Here is a 22,728-nt window from a genome sequence, read left to right as displayed (position 1 = left end):
TTCATCTATATTGTTTCTCATAATTGCAGGTAAATTCATGTCTGCTATGTGTATAGTGTTAAAGCATTTTATGAGTTGACACTAGCTTTTTGCTAGCCACTCTCAGAGTGACTGAGTCAGGGAACCTTACAGGTTAGCTTAGTAATGTCGCTTGCACTATTTATTCCCGCCACTAGAGTGTGACATTTCGTCATGTTTGTACTAATTCTTCTATAGGCCTACATGTTGTAAAATGGATGGCAATTTATTTTTATATTATAGACCTGAAATATCAGATGAAATTGGAGTTTACTTTTATTTGTTATTGTCATAGAAATATGTAAACACTGTATGATCACAAGATCATTTATAAGTATTGAAATAGTATTCTGTATTAAATATACAGCAGAGCTACGCAGAATTACTGCTGGAGGACAGTATTATTCCGGTAGACGACAATTGAACATGTATCTATATTGTTTCTCAACATTGCAAACCATAGCTTTGTGCAATAAACAGACAACCTATCCACTTCTCCACCGTGTATCCAACTTACTTACTTGGGGGACGGGTCGGAGAGGTCACACATTCATAACTGTCTCTCTTGTCCTCATTGGTTTGGTTAACTTTGTACTAATGAACTGAAACCAATTAATTGGCATATGAAATTAGGATGTGAGTCAACAGAGACATATAGTTTGTCAATTTTGCATAATTCTATGATGCTGTCACACCATTTTCCCACCGAACATCGTCATTGATTATCCTAATCTCACCACTCTCTTACGTACTGTAGTAACAGCTTCCATTTCACTGTCTCCACTCTCTAGAGCACTTTGGACCAGGCCATCTCTCAGATACTGTATGCCCATCTATAGTATGTGAGTTTCATCACCTCATCAAATGCTCTTATGGAATACCAGCAGTGCTAGTGACATATCATTAAGGTGATATCTTCCATCAGAGCATATTCTAGACTAGAGTCTTCATTTTGCATACAGAGGGAGCATTTCATTTACTTACAGTATACTGTATGTTCACTCTCCATGTACAGTAACAGTATCTCTAAGAATAGCAAATGTAACCACCCTAGATACAGAAGTAGGACATGTGGTGTGATTCAACAAAGGACCCTACTTTCCTGCATTTTCTGCGAGACCTGCATTTCAAATTCTTATGCATGGACAAATTGGATATTCTATGCTGTTACCTTGGTAACAGGCATGTGTCCTTGTGTAGGTGCTGGAACAAATTGTCCTTGTGTGTCCTAGACATGGAAGAAAACCTGCATATGATACTGAAGCCTATCCATTCATACTTTCATGTTTGTAACTTGTTGGTTCATTTTATCTTGATCTTCATAGAGAAAATGAATGTACCTTATTAAAGATGTAAACATGTTTAACACATTTTATAATCAGAGGCATTATGGTATTCAGTCATCTCAGATATGCGAGAAACAGCAGTGGCCACTGAAGCATGGTATCTGTACTTCACTTTACTGAACACCTGTACTTCAGACCTCAGTATGACTAAGCAGGTCTGTGAAATGAATAATGACCTTGCTAGAGATTCCTGCCGCGTGTAGACTTAAGATGCACTTGTTTCACATGAAATAAAACACTTTAATGCTCTTTGTTATATTAATATATGTATTTATTGTTATCCATTTTGTTTTCATCATCTTTTATTTTAGTCTTTGTAAATCGTACAGGCCCTATGTGCGTGGACCTACCATCACGGCACACACATTGGCACAACAAGATTGGTGAGAAATAGATATCATCTAATCACACATTTTATCACACAATTTAAAGATTTTTGCAAGGACTAGTAAGTAACTATAACAAATTTGAACTTGATTTATCAAAATGAGCATTGAAATAGGATGTGCCAAAAGAAAACATTACACCGTGATACATTCCAATATTAAATGATCCAAATATAAATAAAATAAAAAATAAAACATGAAATAAAATTATAACATGTACAGCAGTTAAATAGCTCTGATGGGTGTTGTGAGTTTTGCCATGAGGGTGCCTCCAAAGCACCATGCTCTCCCTAACATGAAATAAAATAATCTCTGTTTTTAAATAAGAAACTGCTGACAATATAAAAATACATGGCATTGTAGTTCATTAAATAAACCAACAATTTATATATAAAATATTATATTGACGTGTATAAAAATATGCCTAACAACTTCTGGAAAAGGGTAACAGCCATAAGCTTTTTTTCGTCTGCCACTTCAGAACACACACTGTCAACCACAAAAATCCAACATATGTACAAACAATCAACTATTATAGCAGTCAGAATGCCATTTTGACAAAAAATAATTGAACGATGCATCCAAGATCATGTTTTATATGACTATTTTTTTCTGACTTGGTTATAAGATAAATGTCAAATTCAAGCAGTACTGCATGGAAATACATACTCCAAAATAAATTAATAGAAAAGGAATATTCAATTAATTTGTTAATGATAATGTCAGTGTATCTTTGGAGAGAGGGAGAGAGGATGGTGAAGAAGACACACATTGTGTCACACCACCAGCGTAACAGTATTTCAGCCCACTGAGATAGTAACAAACACAGGCAGTGTTAGCTATCCTAAAGAGAAAATCTACAACGAAGCCAGGACAAGAGCCAGGGAATTATATTATTCAGAGATACAGCTTGATCAGTTGAGGCAGTTATGAGCATTGGAGCAGTAATGTGAGATTACAGGCTACACCATGTCACTGAATGATTCAGACGACTTTTGCTGCAACTGTTGAACATTCAGGTTGATGCTGCTACTGTACTGTACTGTACTGTATGTGTCTTTGTTGTTTTGATGGTCTATAGAGAGGACAGTAACCTAATCTGGGTGAGTTTCCATAGGAAGTGGTTGATCCCTGGTGTCTCCTGTCCAGGCAGTGTCTAGCACAAGCTAAAGCCACCCCCTCTCCCTGTACTCCTCATCATCCTCCTCTTCCTCCAGGTTCAGAGTTTTGGGACAGAGACATCCCTCACTCCCCATCGCATGGTAAAGTGCCATCTTCGTTGGCACGTGAAGCCAAGGCGGTACCCAGCTCATCCACACACCAACAGTGGCCGCGTTGCATGCCCTTGGAGGAGCGACACTGTGAGAGAGAGAGTTGATATGTCATAGTGCAGCACTGACTGCATATAGCTAACAGGCTCAGGGGCTCAGAGCAAAGAGTCCTTTATTTTCAGTCCTCTGGTCATGGAGATATCTGGGTAGGATTGAATAGAGGGCTAGCCTGCAACTCTCACAGGCTCACATGAACACACACACACACACACACACACACACACACACACACACACACACACACACAGACACACACACACACACACACACACACACACACACACACACACACACACACACACACACACACAGCCTTCACATCTCTCTAGTAGCTACAGTACCTGTTTTTTCCTGTAGAAGCCACGAGTGTCACAGTTGGGGATATAGATGTCACGGTCAGACTGGAAGACTGTCAGCTCAAGACCACGCAGGACAGAATTGAGCAGCTTACGGCAGGGTGCCTAAAAACGACAACTCGAGGTAAATTCATAGATAACAACAGACAGAAAGTACCTCTTATCAACTGAACGATAATTAGCTAATCCTTTAGGTGATAATGATGATAGAAAACCTATTAGTATAATAACACATATAGATATTATAAGAGGATTGAGGTCAGTACAGTGATGCAGCAATAAGCCAGAAGCAAACATATTAGATGTCACATAATATCATGCCATTATATAATGGTATTGTTACACAAGGCTGTGCTTTTCAGGTCACTGAGTGGTTTGAAGCGAGTGACTGACTGTTTCATAAATAGTGTGCCATTATGAAATAACTGTGCCAATTATGATCTAAATCCAACATTGAGTTTGAGTTTTAGTTTGAGATCAACCTCATAAAGTGAGAAATCCGAGGCCGCCATGGTCGAGTCTAAACTTTACTGATTCACATCATGCTCAATTAGTTCTGCCGCATAGCAGCATACACATCATGCACCATAACGCATGGCTTTGGAGCAGTATATACGCTGTATCACCCAGATAGCCGTGCTGCCACAGTACAGCTATAACTCTCTCCATGTCTGAGTCCATCCATCATACAGCATCTTCTTGTGTGAATATGAACATATTATGTAAGCAGCTCTATGTATTTTCTCAGATTTAGGCATATCTGGGTGAGGGTAGGTAGAAACGATGAGCTCCATGCATCAAGTGGCATAACCAGATATCATACTTGAAAAAAACTTACTTTGTCTATTTCACCACTATTTGAAGGATGAGAACCTAAGAGAACAGCACATTAATGAGAAAACATGAGATTAGGATGTGAACATAAAACCATCTCTAATATCAATTACAAGTTAGAAGATGTGTTTGATGAGAAGCAGTGAGATGCATACACAGAGAACATGAAGAAAGCGTATACAGTATAGATACAGACTTTCATTGAGACCTAATTTCCATCGGTATATTTCCTGTACTATGTCCTACCTAAGGAATCGCAGTGGCTGAGTTTGAACAGTAGATGGAGACCATTGCAATAGAAAGCAGCATAATCTGAATGTAGGTGACAGTGTGACAGTCACACACTCATTCTGAATACTCAGAAGATGCATACACAGATCACAATCCTCTCTTTGAAATGCATGCACACATCACACACATCACATGGACTGTACATGCATGCACCCACGCGCACACACACACACACACACACACACACACACACACACACACACACACACACACACACACACACACACACACACACACACACAGACACACACACACACACACACACACACACACACACACACACTAATACACCTAAAGAGAACCTCACAGGGGTCCTATTGTAGTGTTTTGTGCATCGTAGCGTAAATACATTAATATTAGTAGCTATTTGCAGCATTTGCGACTCCTACAGTAGCAGCCCTTCAGATTCCATTTTTGTCACAAGACACCATAGCATTCTGCAGCACAGTGATTAGGGCAAGCACTTGCAAATCCAATTTCTGGTGCCTATAACGCATCCAACATTAAATGTCACACTGGTCTACGCACCAGCTCCACATGCAGTCCTCACAGTGATGGGGAGAATGTGTACGTGGAACCTCTGCTGTTCGCCATGGTTAAGCTGTAGTATAATTGCCCGACACTCAGAGCTAAAAGCGTTGGTGTGTGTGTGTGTGTGTGTGTGTGTGTGTGTGTGTGTGTGTGTGTGTGTCTTACCTGTGGGGTGGGGCCTCTCAGTGGGACTGGTCCTGCTGTGCTTTGCGCAGAAGCCCCTGCCCTGCAGCAGAGCCTGGAGGGGGCTGTGTTCCCGAGGCGGGGGCACGCAGCGTAGCCCCTTGGCACAGCTCAGGGTATACACGCCACAGGGCTCACCCTGGGCCAACACGGATGTACTGCCTGCACCAATATGGTCCCGGGGGGCCCGACCTGCCCCCAACGCCTCTCTACAGGAGGGACAGCCCTTGTAGGGGCCCAAGCGGTTAGCCAGAGTCCAAGATCCGCAGTGAGCTACCAGCAATAAGACAATGGTCGTTAAGTTAGAGAGGAGAGGCATCTTCTGTCCAGGTCTCAGGTTCTCCACACTCCCTCAGTCAAATGTGGCTGATGCTATTTCTGGATGTATATTTATCTCTTTCTCTCTCCCTCTCCCTCTCTCTCTCTCTCTCTCTCTCTCTCTCTCTCTCTCCTCTCTGCCTTCCTTCTTTCCGTCTCTTCAGCTTTCCTTGGTGCTTAGCCGGGTGAGTCCCCTGCAGTGCCAGAGGAGACAAACGGAGATCGAGAGAGACACAGCAAAGCAGCAGCTTTTAAAGATCTGAAAGGCGGTGATAGAGAGGGAGAGAGAGAGGGAGAGCACAGTTATGACACCTTCAGGGGCTGGGACTCAGAGAGAGAGAGAGAGAGAGAGAGAGAGAGGGGGAGAGAGAGGGAGAGGGAGAGAGAAAGAGAGAGAGAAGCAGAGAGGGAGTAGAGAGGGGGGAGAGTGGAGGGGGGGGGGGATTATGTTCCCTTTGGAAATTATCAAAATCTCCCCCACCCCTTCCTTTCATATATCAACACACAGATTGAATCCTGTTAAACATTATACATGTACTGCAAGATACACTTTCTGCTCATTAGCATGAATGTTACATTCTAGTAATATTTGCCATGGTAACAATTAGGGAAATATATTGTATTGCCTAGTGTATTGACTCAAATGTCTAGCTCTGTAAGAGTTGCTCTATTGGCCAGAGAAGAATATCACTCTGTTTCTATCTACTGTTCTATCTGTCTGTTATCTACTTGAATTCTGCAAGATGTAGTAAATAAAAAGATAGACTTTTACTTTTTAACTTAAACCACAAACACAGATCAAATAGCAGAACAGAACAGATTGAACAGATGTCCAGGTGAAAGTTATAAGTCATGATCTAGATGTAAGCAAATAGTTAGTCAATAGTGTCCCAGAGGTTGGTGTGTTCTCAATTGAAAGTGTATTGTTTTGAATAGCACTACATCAGCTGGCACACCTTGTACTGTGTAAAGTACAAATATATAACTATAACCCATTGGAGTTTGCTGGAGAGTTTCCAGATCAAACAAATGCTGGCTGGCTGGCTGGCTGGCTGGCTGGCTGGCTGGCTGGCTGACTGGCTGGCTGGCTGGCTGGCTGACTGACTGGCTGGCTGGCTGGGTGCTACTGTACTTCCACCAGAGGGCTCATCCTGCTAGTGCCTCTTGCTAAACTAGCCTGTGAAAGTAAGACCAGGGAAAGGTGACCAGTTTCATTACAATGGTAGAGTACAGGACTATGAATATGTCTTGTAGTATGTAGTTCAGAAACAAAGTGTTAATGTCTTAGCAGATCAATTGTTCATGAAATAAAGGGTACAGTATGTGGCAATGTGGACCAAATCTGTCTTTTTTTGTCTGCCTTGAGGGGAGGGTAAATTCTGCTGCCCAGTTGTTTGTATTGGAATGAGCATCAACTGGATAATTAGGAGGTCTTGCTTTCACTGAAATGTACATACTGAAAGAGAGTCTGTGCCAGCTGCTAATAATGCAATCCATCTAGCCACTCAACCGTTCAAGATTTTCTTCACGGCGCCATCTTCAAGAGATCACACTCCCATCCTGAGCTCCCAAACCTCTTTCAGTGCTTTCAGCCCACCCTCAGTCCCTGAATTCCTGTAGTAAAAAAGCCCATGTTCGTATCTGCTAATGTTTATAGAGTGGTGATTACAATAGGTTTACTGCAAGATCACAATATGACTGGGGCTACAATACAAATTGTAGCGAAGGTTACACATTGTTTTACACAAATGTATTAACATTTAACTAGTGACTACAATGAGCTACATAAATCAGCTGTTCGTTCCTTCAGGTCAAGAAGTGCTCCAAATGTGGACAATGAGTCAACATTCAAACAGTACACACACCTAGAACATTTCAAATAAATGGAGCCTGTATGAGCTTTTATGAGCTGATGACAGCATGATTGTTTGGTTTCATGAGGTTTCAGTCAACATTATTTTTCAGTTGAGTCGACATCATTCTTCTTGTGCTGTAAGAGTGGACGTTTAGGTTCATGCATTGTGTGTGTTTGGCAAATAGAAACGTAGCTGCAATCATTCAAACATGCTTTCCTGGAACAGTATAATGTGTGACTTATTCCAGTTACCTTGAAACTAGTTTTTATTTGATACAGTAAGTCTCCATGTTGAGAAACATCAGATGTAGGGTATAGGGTAAAGTATTTAACTTGGGCCATATGTTTCCCAGTGGGTGCTATCTAAGGTCGGCACCATGGAGGAGGGTCCTGTAAGGACAGAGACAGAAACAGTGTTTATATCTGTTGTCATGATGCAACAAGAACATTATGACATACAAGACAAATGAGCATTTCAGAGAGCATAAAACAGGATTTAGGTGTTGATCTAACAATGTTGACATGTGTTGGCACAGCACCTGCCGAAAAAGAGGGCTTGCTAGGCAGGGAAACATATGTGATTGGTTCTTAGCGAATAGAGCAGATAATAGCACACAATGTGTAGCTCTGGGTCACCTGTTGCAGCTGTGGACATAATTCTGTAAACACTCGGACATCCCCAACCCATACTTCCTAAAGCTCCGGAACCCCACGAGGCGAAAATCTGCCTGGTCGTCAGCAACCTGGTGATCTTATTAGAAATGATTAATCTTGGCAAGGAGAGCAGAAATCACCTGCCGTCTTGTGTTCCCATCAACGCTGGCTCTACAGCCCTAGTCTGTTTCCACATGTTCTGTCAGGAGAATGTTCCAAGACCAATGTTCCACCAGACCAATGGGGGCTCTCCTTTTCCACACTCCCTGCATTAGTAATTTTTCCTCCTCCTCCCTCTTCACTCAGGTCTCCCAATTGGCTCAGATAGGATACTGTCTCTTCTGTCCTCTCTCCCTTTTAAACAATATGTGTTCAGTTCTTCAAATTGCTATTATACAAAAGCAACTTGAATGGTCAGAAATGCCACTGCATTGCATCTCTTTGTACCTGCCTGGTAACCATCCCTCTATTGACACCTGTGTGCCAATCTGGTCACAGCTGAAGAGATTGGTGGAGGTACATGTATATCTCACTCCATCAGGACCATATCTTCAACTGAGTTCAATTAGTGGTAACATCTAGTTAACTAGTTGAAGGGCTATGGTAACACTCTAAAGCAGTGCTGCCACAGCAACTAGTTGATGGTAATCAGAATAGTTTACTGCACAAAATCACTCTCTCTCTCTCTCTCTCTCTCTCACACACAGACAGACAGACAGACAGACAGACAGACACAGACACAGACACACACAGAACCTGCAGGAAGTTACACTTGTTTGACACTCGTTTGAGTTCTAAGAAAAGTGTTTAAATTTAAAATGTGCAAAAGTAGGATAAGAACTGACACAGTAAATTACTCAAATTGAAAACAGTAAATCAGCATAGTCTATGAATATCACTATGTTAGAGCAGAAAATAAAACATGCAAACATGTAGGCCTAGTGGCGTAGGGCAGATGCTGGAGGTCAGAGTATTCAGTCAAAAGTAAAATGAAACTGATCTATGCTCCAAGTGTCTATGTATGTTCATAATCATTTTTTTTTTTTAAGAGGATAGAACAACTTTGGCGTGATGTGTACATGTATGTGTCCGGACCATTCCACCACTTCTTCTCTGAACTGGAGGAGAGAGGTTTGCTGTGTCCTGATGACGAGTTCCATTTCTTTGCTCTCCACTGGGCATTTCTACCAAGAGTTAGAGTGGCACCACCTCTCCGTCTTCATGGATGGATAGAATCATCACAGCATTCAAACTGCAACCAACCAGTTACCATTGTAGCTGTGGCACAGATTTGCACCTTGCCCCGATCCGCAATCCAATTGGGGACTAGAATGTTTTAATGCACTATGAAATAATGTAGTTGCCCAGTTAGCAACACAGTTTGCTTCTCTAATATGTACGCATATTCTTTTTTTTCTTTTGTTCTGTAAGGTGGACAACCTCAATGGAGTCGACTGGCACGGTCCATGTGGTGAATGAAATTGTCGACCCAAAGGTTCAGCTCTGCAGGCCCCGGTCTGCTGCAGAACTTACTGCCTCCACTTCCCTTTGGCACTGACATAATGTCAAGTTCTTTTAATCTGTTTTAATAGTACATTGTGTGTGTTTGAGTGAGTGATATTCCCGATTTTTGATCCATGAAGAACTACTACATTGATATTAATGAGTTTAATCTCTGTGATATCATTGTAGTCTTAGGCTTCTGTACTGATTTTGTACATTACAATGAAATAAATATTATTGTTGTCTACTACATACACTACACACTAATGACAGAACATTTTGATCTAAAAATTCTATAATGTTGCAATAGGCTCTAGAAGGATGCAAGGCAAAGCAATGCAAACATACCGTGTCACATTCTCGCCCACTGAAAACAGAATGGTTCCACACACACATAACGCAGTCAAAGCACACATCTTGGCTAGTGAGATGTTCTGTGGCTAAGCCTAGCTGAGCATGTTCTTTGCCCACTCTTGCATGGCATGTCTAGCAGTCCACTCTCTTTGATTGAGCCTCTTTCATAAATAGTATCGCACCTCCAGGCACTATACTGACATTACACTGACACCTGATACCTCTAGCACCAGAGTCACATGTCACTTGTATCAGCAAGGATGTTAACATAATTTAAGAAAAAACAACAGCAGAAACAAAAACTAAGAATATTTAGACTGCTCTGGCTGTCTTAGAGGACAACACTGCTTAGAGGAGACCAAATCTGTATGTGTTTACTTTGAGAGCCATCACCAATTCCTCCTTAAATGTATTGTACTGTGTTAGCTGGAGGAGAATAATCAGCTTTTGAAAACGTTGCAGATGTGAAATGAGTGTCAGAACTGTACTCAAGAGAGGCAGCGACTCCCATCCTGTCCAGAACTTGCAGAGCTCACTCACGACATCCTCTTGAGCTGTGAAATGTAAATAGATTCCATTTTAGAGAGCAAATGCAGCAGAATGACAGAAAGGACTCTCACACTGTATATGCCAATGAACATATTCTTAATAGTGCAACACAGGGGAGGGTTCTTGGAATGTAACATCCAATGAAATTACAAGCTTACTTTAACAGCACTCCATGCAAATGCCGATACCTAAGTACTGAACTTTGAGTATCGGCTGATACCGAGTACCGATCCAATAAAAGGCTATTTTAAAAAATAAAATGTGAAATGCTACTGCCACCCCTCAAAACACATGCCTTGCAAATTTTGCAACAAGCAGTTTTAGTGTCAGAAAATGCTAAAGGATGCAGTACTATAGTAGGTCAGGCAGCAACAGGACTGAAATGTATGATGGTAGTGACCTCAATAATATAATACACAACCAGGGATTTATGCCTCTGTTCAATGGTCATTTCAATTCATTATGTATATACCCTTTGACTCTAAAAGAATATGAGTTATAAATACTCAAATGCTTAGAACAACTGTCCTTATCATAACCCAACATATTCATTATTCCTTGCATCCAGAGCTCTGTCTATATGTGAGAGTGGTCACATTTCCCCAGCCCCATCTTTCAACATTATACCAAAACGAGTTGACGACAGACTCAGAGGGCTCTGCACACTCCACACTCTAGAGTCTGTCAAACATAGCTTGTTCAATGGTTACTCAGCAGTCGAAAGTGGGTGGGCTGTTTCAAAATAAAGTTACTGATACCAATCACAAGTGAGCAAAAGTTTTTGTTTTTAGACTGTTGGGACATCTCCATTGGTATATTCTAACTAACAGGCTAGCTTCTGTAAACAACGCTAGGACGAAAAAGAAAAACAACAGTGGGGGTAAGGGAAAGCTTTCTCAGGCCCAATAGAATTGGCAAGTGTCAGGGAAAAAAGTGTGGTCTCAGAACAGGTAGAACAAGGCAAGTGTTAACTCCTGCCCTTAAAACTACTCAGAGTCAAGCAAGTGTAAATTACTGCAGGTTGTGTGTGTGTGTGTGTGTGTGTGTGTGTGTGTGTGTGTGTGTGTGTGTTATTATTGCAAGTTACTATTGCCCCCAGATTAAGTCTGAGTGAAAAAGTAACTATGTCTGAATGTTTAGAAAGATACAAGAGTGTATATTCCTGCCCCACATTAACAAGACATATTAGCTGCCTACTGCCCTCAGAACAAGCAGAAGCAGGCAAGTTTATATTGCTGACCTCAGCCAGGGAAGGTTAACTAGCTGAACATTCAGATGCCGCCAGAATTTGACAGCCCTTTTCTGATATGCAGGACCTTGATATGCAGGGGGGTAGAGTCCCAGGCATTGTTAGGTGTGTTTCTATGAACTTCAAGGATGTTTTTGGAAAATTCCAATTGAAATGTTTTTATTGGACCTTTATCCCATTTGCTGAAGTATGGGTCTGATATTGGGCCTCATACTTCACTCCCATAAAGTAGGATCGGGGTTAAAATAGAGTTTTAAGAGCCAAATCTTAACAGGAATGTTTGTCGTGCCGAATTTAGATTTAATGGCATAGAATGGCCTTTGAGCCTTTTCACTCATTGCCTTTGTAGCCAAGTTGAAACTCCTTGATGAACTGATCTCCAGCCCAGAGTAATTGTAATTGGAACTGTGCTTCAGCACTGTTCCACCATCTGACTGACAGACTTTGCTGCAGCCCCAGGTCATCTGCGTAAAACAAGCATTTGATCTCTGAGTCATGTAGGGTGAGGCGGGGGGCTGCAGATTGTTCCAACATCACTGCTAGCTCATTTATGTAGATATTGAACAATGTTGGACTCAAACTGCAGCCCTGCCTCACTCCACGTCCCTGAGAAAAGAATGCAGTTCTTTTGCTCCCGATTTTAACTTCAGATTTGTTGTTTACTTATAATGATTTCAAAATATCTAATGTTTTACCTCCTATACCAATTTGGATAATAAAACCACCATGCCATATTGAATCAAAGGCCTTTTTAAAATCTATAAAGCAGGCAAATACTTATCTTTTTTATGTTTTGATTTATGAGGGTGTGGAGGGTGTAAATATGGTCAAAGTGCGGTGTTTTGGAAGAAAGCCAATTTGGGATTTGCTCAAGGTATTGTGCTTTTTAAGGAAGGTAAGTATACGTGCATTTATTATATATATATATTCAGGGAAATTCCTGTAACCATTCGTTGAACACTGCATTTATAATAAAAAAATAAAAAAATCCTGACGGACAAAATGAATGTGGAACATGCGTGTAGACCCAGAAGTGACGACACATCTCGGTACTAATTATTGTAGTTACCGGTGTCTGGTGATGTCACTAGGAAGCGCCATAGACTTTGCAAAGTTTTTCCAGCTTTTGGAGTAGCTAGCAAGAAGTGAACACAAGTGCCTTTTAAAATGAATTAATAACAGACTGGACAAAAGGTAAGCGTTTCAAAATAATTATAGTTATAACATAGTGAAATCAGCTTGTCTGACATGAATTAGCCAGTTAGCAAACTACCTAGCTTAGCTACTGTTACACCACCACTGTAGCCTGATAGCATGCTAATATTAGCATTTTGCTATCTAAATATGTCAGTGTGCTATATGAAATTCAGCTAGTCAAATCTGCTATTGTAATCAACAATTTTGTCAGCTACCTAGCAAAGAAAGACATTATCTAGCAAAGCCAAGATTAGGAGAGCTAGTTAGCTGACAAGCCAACGTTAGCTAGATACCAATTTGACAGCTGTCACTCAGTCAGACACACCCTCTACTCTACTCTACTGATGAAACACTAAAAACATCATGAGAACATCCACTTCGGACCATGCTGTTTATGTTCCACATGTGTGTCGTTGCCGTCATGCATTCCCAACAGTACTTAGCTACACTACCATTGTTGTGACATTTATTGTTGCAGTGAGGTAGATTCTTAATTGTGTATATTACAACAGGAACCGTTAGGTTTGGTGTCTATAAACTAATCCCTTAGGCTTACATTATGTTCACAACCATGGTTCATATTCTCAGACAAAGAGCTTGCAATTCCCTAAATGTGGATGAAATCTCTGAGTCTATTCAATGTTGGCATGGCATCAGCGCTCAGGGTAGGACAACCCTTTTTCCCAACAATAGGGTTCAGCAATCTTAATATGAGCTTCTGTTGTCCCTCTGCCCTGCAGATGGATGACATCAACCTACACTACAGGTTCCTGAACTGGAGGCGTAGGATCAGGGAGATTCGAGATGTGCGTGCTGTGCGCTTCCAGGAGCGCTACAAAAGGATGTTGAAGGACGGGGACACACTCAGGTGAGCCTGTTATGAGTTAGCTAACTGTTAAAGGTAGTACAAATACATAGCAGTAATTGAATCCCATTTGTTGTACCACCCTGATGGAAAATATATTGACTGTTTACATTGTCTGCATCTGCAACTTTTGCAAATGAGACATTTCAAGATTCCACTTATGAGCCTAGACTCTTTATGCAAATTGAATGTCAAGATGTGTGACTTAAATTACCCATGTTTTACACCTTTATAACGCACTGACTTATACAGTACACACCGATATACTAAGATATTAATTAATAGGCCTACTAGTATGAAACACTACAAGTCCCTTACTATTCATTGACATTCAATTGCAATATTGTTGAATACACATTTCACTTCCCTTCATATCCACATGAATATCTGTGTTGATATAGATTAATGACACACAAAACATGTACTGCAGCCTAGGCGAACTACATTGACTTACGTCTAGCAGATGATCTGAGACGTTCTTGTCTCATTCAAATATGTCTTTCATTATTGACCAGATCATGTGTTCACTGCATGCTCTGGTTTTTCATCAAAACCAGAAAAGAAGGATCAAGAGGATTAATGACATCAGGATGCTGTTCTTAAGAAGTACATGTCCTGCTATGACTGACAATACGTTTTAGGAACAGCATGCATGCCACTGTTGGAAACAGACTTGGGTAGACTGGCGAGTAAAGGCCATGGTGTGTGTGCGTGCAGTTGGTCGATCAGCCTGCACCAAAAACCCAAACAGCTCTGACTCTCAACCCCACTGATTGAAACAATTATAATCTCAGGGATTGTCAGTGGAAGCATGTTTTTTTGGTCAGCGAAAGATGAAAGCAAAAGCATGCAATATTACCCAAAGATCACCCACTATTGGAAAATAAGCCTCACTATAATTTAGCTTTTGTTTGAGTCCAAAACCTCAGGGGAAGGCCGTTGTAGCAATGGGCTTCTCGTGTGGAGAAGTGGAAATGTTCTTAATGTGCATTACAGTCTTTGGATGGAATGGAAATTCAGAACCTTTGATATTCAAGTCGTGAAACATGCCTCATTACAATACCTGTACATAATGTTCCTCTCATTTTCCTGATCCTGTGGATTTCTTTTGTGTTAAAAGCTTTATGAATAATCTCCCTGTGGTGGTGCTGAAAGAATCTACAGTAACACTAAGCTGTTCCTCTGATGAGAGGGAGGTGTTTATTGATTTTTGTTTTTCACTTTGTTTTTCAGCTACCAAGGGAACTCTGATGAAGTGGGTTGTTACGTGGCGCCTCGTCCCTTATCAAAGGGAAATTGCTACTTTGAGGTAAGTGTTGACACCTGTTTCAACATTGCTATGAATTAGTATCCTGGATGATAGTCATACAGTGCATTCAGAAAGTATTCAGACCCCTTACTTTTTCCACATTTTGTTATGTTACAGTCTTATTCTAAAATGGATTAAATAATTTTTTTCCTCATCAATCTACACACAATGACATAATGACAAAGCGAAAACAGGTTTTTAGAAATTGTTGCTAATTTATTAAAAATAAAAAACTGAAATATCACCTTTACATAAGTATTCAGACCCTTTGCTATGACACTCGAAATTGAGCTCAGGTGCATCTGGTTTCCATTGATCATCTGTGAGATGTTTCTATGACTTGATTGGAGTCCACCTGTGGTAAATTCAATTGATTGGACATGATTTGGACTGGCACACACCTGTCTCTATAAGGTCCCACAGTTGACAGTGCATGTCAGGGCAAAAACCAGGCCATGAGGTCGAAGGAATTGTCCGTAGGCCTCTGAGACAGGATTGTGTTGAGGCACAGATCTGGGGAAGGGTACAAAAAGAATTCTGCAGTATTTAAGGTCCCCAAGAACACAGTAGCCTCCATCATTCTTAAATGGAAGAAGTTTGGAACCACCAAGACTCTTCCTAGGGCTGGCTGTCCGGCCAAAGTGAGCAATAGGGGGAGAAGGGCCATCGTCGGGGAGGTGACCAAGAACCCAATGGTCACTCTGACAGAGCTCCAGAGTTCCTCTGTGGAGATGGGAGAACCTTCCAGAAGGACAACCATCTCTGCAGCACTCTACCAATCAGGCCTTCATGGTAGAGTGGCCAGACGGAAGCCACTCCTCAGTAAAAAGAACATGACAGCCCGCTTGGAGTTTGCCAAAAAGCAGGGACTCTCAAACCATGAGAGACAAGATTCTCTGGTCTGATGAAACCAAGATTGAACTCTTTGGCCTGAATGCCAAGCGTCACGTCTGGAGGAAACCAGGCTCTGCTCATCACCTGGCCAATCCCATCCCTACGGTGAAGCATGGTGGTGGCAGCATCATGCTGTGGGGATGTTTTTCAGTGGCAGGGACTGGGAGACTAGTCCGGATCGAAGGAAAGATGAACAGAGCAAATAACAAAGAGATCCTTGATGAAAACCTGCTCCAGAGCGCTCAGGACCTCAGACTGGGGCGAAGGATCACCTTCCAACAGGACAACGACCCGAAGCACAAAGCCAAGACAATGCAGGAGTGGCTTCAGGACAAGTCTCTGAATGTCCTTGAGTGACCTAGTCAGATCCCGGACTTGAACCCGATCGAACCTCTCTGGAGAGACCTGAAAATAGCTGTGCACCGACTCTCCCCATCCAACCTGACAGAGCTTGAGAGGATCTGCAGAGAAGAATGGGAGAAACTCCCCAAATACAGGTGTGCCAAGCTTGTAACGTCATACCCAAGAAGACTTGAGGCTATAATCGCTGCCAAAGGTGCTTCAACAAAGTACTGAGTAAAGTGTCCGAATACTTATGTAAATGTGATTATTTATTGTTTTAATATAAATTAGCAACAATTTAAAAAAACCTGTTTTCACTTTGTCATTGTTGGGTATTGTGTGTAGATTGATGAGGGAAAAAAATAATTTATTCCATTTTAGAATAAGGCTGAAACATAACATGTGGAAAAAGTAAAGGGATCTGAATACTTTCTGATTGCACTGTATCTCTGACCTAAGATAGGGATTGGAATGGGAGTTTTTCTTAGCCATGAGTGACTGACTATTGTCTATAACTAGGGCCCAGGGTTTTTCCTAGTAAGGCCACATGGTCAATAAAAACTCCTGAACCCACCCACTGTATGGTATGACACACAGTATGTACTTGTTCTCTTGTTCTATCTGCCCAGCATCCAAAGATGGGTCCCACGTGTTTTTTGCATTTAAAGGGAATGTCATATGTGCATTTCACACAGTAAATATTTTGGTTCTCCGATCATTCATTTTTTGAAACGTTGGGGGATTACACACAATATGAGAGGGTTTCTAGTCAGTACATACCATCATTCTTGGTTGTGCCCAAGATTGCTTTTCCATCCATCCTCAGTAATCTTATCCTGTGGAATCTTATTGCTGACAATTTTCTAACTTCATATTAAATTCTGAAAGCCCCCTGCTGTCCCTGTTCATCAGTGCAAAACCACTACCTCAAAAATGTCCATGCAGCGTCGTGGGGTGAAGGATAGGCGGCGGGGCGGTGGGTTAGGGGGGTAGCAGCCTATCTCCGAGCCTGAAATTAATCTAACATGCACAGTGTTTTCACTGTGAGAATATTGCTCATTTATTCAGCCGATGCTCATACGTTAGCCTGTCCAACAGCACAGTTTGCAGGAAAGAAAAAGTGTCCTGGTGATTTAGCACAGGAAGGCCTGCTAGTATTCAGTCGTAAATAATGGGATGGGAGAGGGTTGCTGTGTGAGATTTATGAGACGACGGGTTTGAGTGTGCAGGGGGAAAGTGAGGCAGGCCTAGTGGCCAAGTGGAATGTGGTCTAGTAGTGACAGGTTGGGCAGGTTTGATGAACTTCTTCTCCTGGGCTTTAGACTTGGTTGGAAACGTTAGGTCTATACATTATTCAGCTTACAGTGTAGGCCACCTTCATTATCCTGTCATCTAGGCCTGACATAGGGTCAGGCAGAAACCCTCACCAAGAACACCAATGTTGGTTGGTACACACACTGGTCTCTCTTCATTCAATCTCAATAAAAGAGCAACCCAGAAGCTTTAAGTTTAACTCTAAAACTTAGTTAACAGTAGTCTAACCGACTGTAAACTTAGTTGCACTACTGTGTAAAATTCTTCATTGTGCCTTAAGGTGTTTTGCAGTGCTCTGACATTTTCTTTGAAGGTAATGTCCCACCCTGCCCTGACCTTAGAGATGTGTGGGCTTGAAGCGGAGGACATTTTCTCCGAAAATGCCTTGTTCAGATGCATTCTCTCATGACAGGAAGTGAATCCTCTTTGTCAGAGCGAATGCTAACAAAAGTATTTTCAAATGAGAGTCACATTTGGAGTCTTTATGGATAACTCAGGTTAGATTTAGATGAGTTTGACATTTACAGTGAGCAGTTTAGAGTGGTCATTAAAGAACTCTGTCCCTTCTTTATGTGATGCGGTTCTCCCCATTGTGACGCACATCCTGCAAACTTCCCGCAGATCTTGAAAGTTTGGGGGCTTTTTTTCCCGATAAAGGTCACACTCCTGTCAGAATATGCGTCACTAGTGTCCTCATGTTTCCTCATTATGCTTTCACAAGGGATTCATTTCACCTTCGTCAGTTGCTGGGCTGATGTATCTCATCTATCTTCTCTGTGGATCCAGATTGACCATCTGTGGCATTTCACTTATTTCTACAGATTTATTTGAAATCCATTCAACCACTTTCATCAGCCTTTCTAAGTCCTTGTGCATTTTTATTTAAACTTTCATGGAGACATTTATATCCTTTCTTTGGTATTTTAATGTAGATACATTTGTCAAGTGCAGTAGGCATAGCCTGTCAAAGCAGGGAGTTTAAAACAGAATTGAGCTGAAAATATTCAGTTTTACAGAATCGAGCAGAGAATATCCTCGAAAGAGTTTGAGGAGAGAAGGGGAACGAGACCTGGACTTTCACTTAGGAAAACCCAAGGAGTTAAGTTTCAGACTGTGAATAAATACTTGTGTGGGAGAGCTGTTTTGGGTGTCTATGCTTGAGGGAGAGTGACAGCGAGAGAGAGAGGGAGAGAGAGGAAGAGGGAGAGAGAGGGAGAGAGGAAGAGGGAGAGAGAGAGAGAGGGAGAGGGAGAGGGAGAGGGAGGGAGAGAGAGAGTTGGATAGGTAACCTGGCAGAGACGCAGTCAGGAGGACTACCCGCTCCTGTATGGGCCTGTATCACCTTTCACCTAATTCTGCTGGGCCGTGTGTGTGTCTGTGTGTGTGGTGCTGTGCTGTGCTGTGCCTGAGAGGACAGGCAGAGTGGGGTGGTTGCCCAGGCCAGTGGGGGGGTGGGGGTGTCCAGCTGTAGACAGGGAAGGAGTCAGTCAGCCAGGCTCTGTGCATCTGGTAGAGAAGCTGGGCTGAGCTTGGAAAGTCAGTGATTTAATAGCAGCTCCTTCTGACAGCAGTTTTCCATTGAAAGTGTGACTCAGGAAAGTTCTCACAGTAACTATTGAGTGTTTAATTCTCTGTTGCTTTTGATTCGTTCTGCGATCTGATTATTGTGAAACATCAACATAGGCATTGGAAGCATGCCATGATAAAGTGCCAGTAATCACTCCCATTAAACAGAGGATCACTTTTCAACATATAGTGTGTGATCCAATGTCTGTGCTTCAGTATAGGCTACTAGGTCAACTTACATAGTAAAATAAGGCTTGAATAAACTATTAAATAAAATATTGATTTATTTGTCTGTTTGCTATAACATTTTCTAGTGGAATCTATTATGCTTTTTCTTCGACACATCTATTGCTGTGATGTATTTCTTCCCCCCCGGTGGTACCATATACCATACCATATACCATAAAAATGTATGCACTCACTGTACCGTAAGTCGCTTTGGATAAAGGTGTCTGCTAAATGGTATATACCGGTATTATATTATTCTAGCTGTTAGAGTGGGCTGTGTATGTTCCAGGTGACCATAGTGGACACCGGGGTGAGGGGGACCATCGCAGTGGGCCTCGTGCCTCAGTTCTACAAGCTGGATCACCAGCCGGGCTGGCTGCCGAACTCCATCGCCTACCACGCTGATGACGGCAAGTAAGTCACCCCAGAAACGTGTATACAGAGAATGTCTGTAGTAATACAGGTATGTAATACATATCACAGTATATTGTACTGTGAAACTCTTCATAGTGGTCCCACACAGTTATTTTAAGTCCTTGGTTAGGGACCAGCTCACAGAGTCATGCTCTTGTTTTGATTTAATTATTGTGTGTATTTTGTATTTTACTGTGTTGTTTATTCAATGTGTTGTTTTGTAATTGTATTTCTATGTGGACAGTGCGTACCCGCAAAAGAGACCTTGGTCTCAGTGTTTTTTTCCCTGGATAAATAAAGGGTAAATAAATAAATAAAAATACAGTACACTGAAGTATACTGTATGACTCACACCAGAATATGAGTCACACCAGAATCTTTAGCTTTTTTTATACAGTACCCTGCGTAAGTAATGGGACAGTCAAGCATTGCTTCTTCTTTTGGCTCCATACTCCAAAAGCTTGGATTTGAAATCAAACAATTACTATGAGGTTAAAGTAGAGATTCTCAGCTTTTTGGGGGGTGTATTTGTGTACATATTGGTTTCACCATTTAGAACACTTTTTGTACATTGTCCCCTTATTTCATGGCACCAAAAGTAATTGGTTTGACATGTGTTTTTAGTAAGTCAGGTGTGTTCCATCACATCATTTGTGCAGGAATAAGAGAGCTGTCAATGTCTAGGCTTTGCGTTTTGCCTTTGGTTATTGGTGTCTTTCAACATGAGGACCATAGGGGTGTCAATGGATGTCAAGGAAGCTGTTATTAGGCCAAAACATAGCCAAAACCTTAGGCTTGCCAAAAGAAATACTGTAGTAAACTTTTGGAGTATAGAGCCAAAAGAAGAAAAATGCTAGGCAGGGCACTGTATCTGTACTGTATATCAATAATATACAGTACAGATATATTGTGTGTATATATACAGTGCCCTGCGTAAGTACAGTAATGGGACAGTGAAGCATTTGGCTCTTCTTTTGGCTCTACACACTTGGATTTTAAAACCAATTAATTTATATCATTAATATGAGGTTAAAGTAGAGACAGATTTATCATGTTTAGTATTTGGTCGACAATCAATAACTGCCTGAAGTCTGCGACCCATTGACCCCACCAGATACTGGGTATATTCTCTGGTGATGCTCTGCCAGGCCTGTACTGCAGCCTTCTTCATTTGTTGATTGCTCAGCTCACTTTCATTACTTTTTTTTGGTGTTAGAAACTGTTGATTTTGGTAAGTCTAAGGTTTTGGTTATGTTTCTGATTGATTTATCGGATATTTCAGCCTCGTAATGGCTTCCTTGACTTTCATTGACGTCTCTTTGGTCCTCATGTTGACAGACACCAATAGCAGACTCCAAAGGCAAATGCAAAGCCTTGAATCTATACTAGACATTGACAGCTGTCTTATGCCTGCACAAATGATGTGACAGAACACACCTGACTAACCACAAACTCCTGTCAAGACAATTTTCCAATACTTTTGGTGCCCTGAAATAGGGGGACTATGTATAAAAAGGGTTATGATTTCAAAACATTGAATTAAAGCTGGGAATCTCTACTTTAACCTTCATAGTAATTGTTTGATTTAAAATCCAAACTGTTGGAGTGTAGAGCTAAAAGACGACAAAATGCTTCATCTTTCCAATACATTTTATATATAGAAAATGATATATATTATTTATAATCAATACATGTACTGTACAGTATGTGACAGGTACAATGTACATGTTTATGACATGGTGTGAGTCATCATCCGACTGCAGACGACCAGATGATGATGATGATGATATGAGTCACAACAACATGAGTCATGAGTCACGGCAACAGACCTCTAAGTAACCTCCAATGAATGTCAAAGACAAAGGCTAGCGCTTTGTTTTGAATGTATTTTTAAAGGTCACTGATATTGTACCTGTCTATAGGCTGTACAATGGCAACCCTGTTGGGCAACAGTTTGGACCCAAATGCAACCGCGGTGACCGTATCGGGTGTGGGATCTACTCTGATACTGTTGAAGCTGGGCTGACGACTGTCTTCTTCACCAAGAATGGTAAAGAGGTGAGTTATTTGCCACGTCATATCACATACACAATGATATTGTCAAATTAAAGAAAATGGCGCTGAACTTCATACAGGTTAAGCAGAGTTGAGACCTGTGTGTGTGTGTGTTTACATGTGTTTACATTTGATTGTGTGTGTTTACATGTGTTTTTGTGTGTGTGCTTGTTTACATGTGTGTTTTCGTGTGTGTGTGTATTACAGGTGGGATCTGCGGTGATGCCCGTGGCTGTGGAGGGTCTGTTCCCTGCTGTGGGGATGCATTCCCTGGGGGAGGAGGTGAGAGTGGACCTGCAGGCAGAGTGGGCCCTGGAGGAGGACGACAGCCTGATGATGGTGGACAGCCATGAGGACGAGTGGGGGCGCCTCAACGACGTCAGGGTCAGCGGCACGGTAAGACTCTAGAACCTAGACAGGGTCCTCTGTCAATATCTCACCTCCAGAATATACTGTAGACATACAGTATAGTGAGGACAAACCGTAGGTATACAATGTACAGTATACTATATACTGTATGAGGGCCAGGAGTTTTTCCTGATCAGGAAAAACTCCATAGGCTAGAACTAGGGCCTGGAGTATCTGGGCCAGGTCACATGCCGGTTAGGAAAAACATCCCACTACTCCATGGGTATGGCTAATATATTGGTGTTGTCTGTTACTGGAAGTGGTTACAGGGGGTGGATCTGGGAAAAGATTCTGCCCTAGTCATCACCTCCCCCTTAAGACTTATTTACTTCGTAAAGACCACAGAGTTCATGTGAATTGATAACATAAGGCGTGCGT

At 41.6% G+C, this 22,728-nt stretch overlaps 2 protein-coding genes across 3 annotated transcripts in view; one reads left to right on the top strand and one right to left on the bottom strand.

The window, feature by feature from the left end:
* Nucleotides 1–1,619: 1,619 nt before the first annotated feature.
* igfbp6b (insulin-like growth factor binding protein 6b) lies at nucleotides 1,620–5,847 on the bottom strand. The gene is made up of 4 exons (XM_083676118.1): nucleotides 5,259–5,847; nucleotides 4,276–4,310; nucleotides 3,423–3,542; nucleotides 1,620–3,109 (listed from the first exon to the last, which is right to left on the bottom strand). Exons 1-4 carry the CDS (start codon nucleotides 5,593–5,595, stop codon nucleotides 2,996–2,998), a joined length of 606 nt encoding a protein of 201 aa, XP_083532244.1. The 5' UTR covers nucleotides 5,596–5,847; the 3' UTR covers nucleotides 1,620–2,995.
* A 6,993-nt stretch (nucleotides 5,848–12,840) lies between these two features.
* spryd3 (SPRY domain containing 3) overlaps nucleotides 12,841–22,728 on the top strand; it is a 32,358-nt gene continuing 22,470 nt past the window's right edge. For both annotated transcript variants that reach the window (XM_083676113.1, XM_083676112.1), the window contains exons 1-6: nucleotides 12,841–12,952; nucleotides 13,696–13,823; nucleotides 15,054–15,129; nucleotides 19,763–19,887; nucleotides 21,810–21,945; nucleotides 22,150–22,338. In XM_083676113.1, the coding sequence (XP_083532239.1) occupies nucleotides 13,696–13,823; nucleotides 15,054–15,129; nucleotides 19,763–19,887; nucleotides 21,810–21,945; nucleotides 22,150–22,338 (654 nt within the window). In that variant the 5' untranslated portion in view covers nucleotides 12,841–12,952. The remainder of the gene's footprint in view (nucleotides 12,953–13,695; nucleotides 13,824–15,053; nucleotides 15,130–19,762; nucleotides 19,888–21,809; nucleotides 21,946–22,149; nucleotides 22,339–22,728) is intronic.

The sequence above is a fragment of the Argentina silus genome (genome assembly GCF_951799395.1).
Source record: "Argentina silus genome assembly, chromosome: 8".
Taxonomy (NCBI): domain Eukaryota; kingdom Metazoa; phylum Chordata; class Actinopteri; order Argentiniformes; family Argentinidae; genus Argentina; species Argentina silus.
Note: the sequence above shows the minus strand (reverse complement) of the source record. Positions and strands in the feature narration are given on the sequence as shown.

What these genes read in the sequence shown, in the direction of transcription:
- igfbp6b (XM_083676118.1), bottom strand. Translation starts at nt 5,595, where the DNA reads ATGCCTCTCCTCTCTAACTTAACGACCATTGTCTTATTGCTGGTAGCT. An exon ending in ATAGTGGTGAAATAGACAAA is followed by an intron (nt 3,543 to 4,275) that starts GTAAGTTTTTTT and finishes TGTCGTTTTTAG; the next exon opens with GCACCCTGCCGTAAGCTGCT. An exon ending in GCTTCTACAGGAAAAAACAG is followed by an intron (nt 3,110 to 3,422) that starts GTACTGTAGCTA and finishes TCTCTCTCACAG; the next exon opens with TGTCGCTCCTCCAAGGGCAT.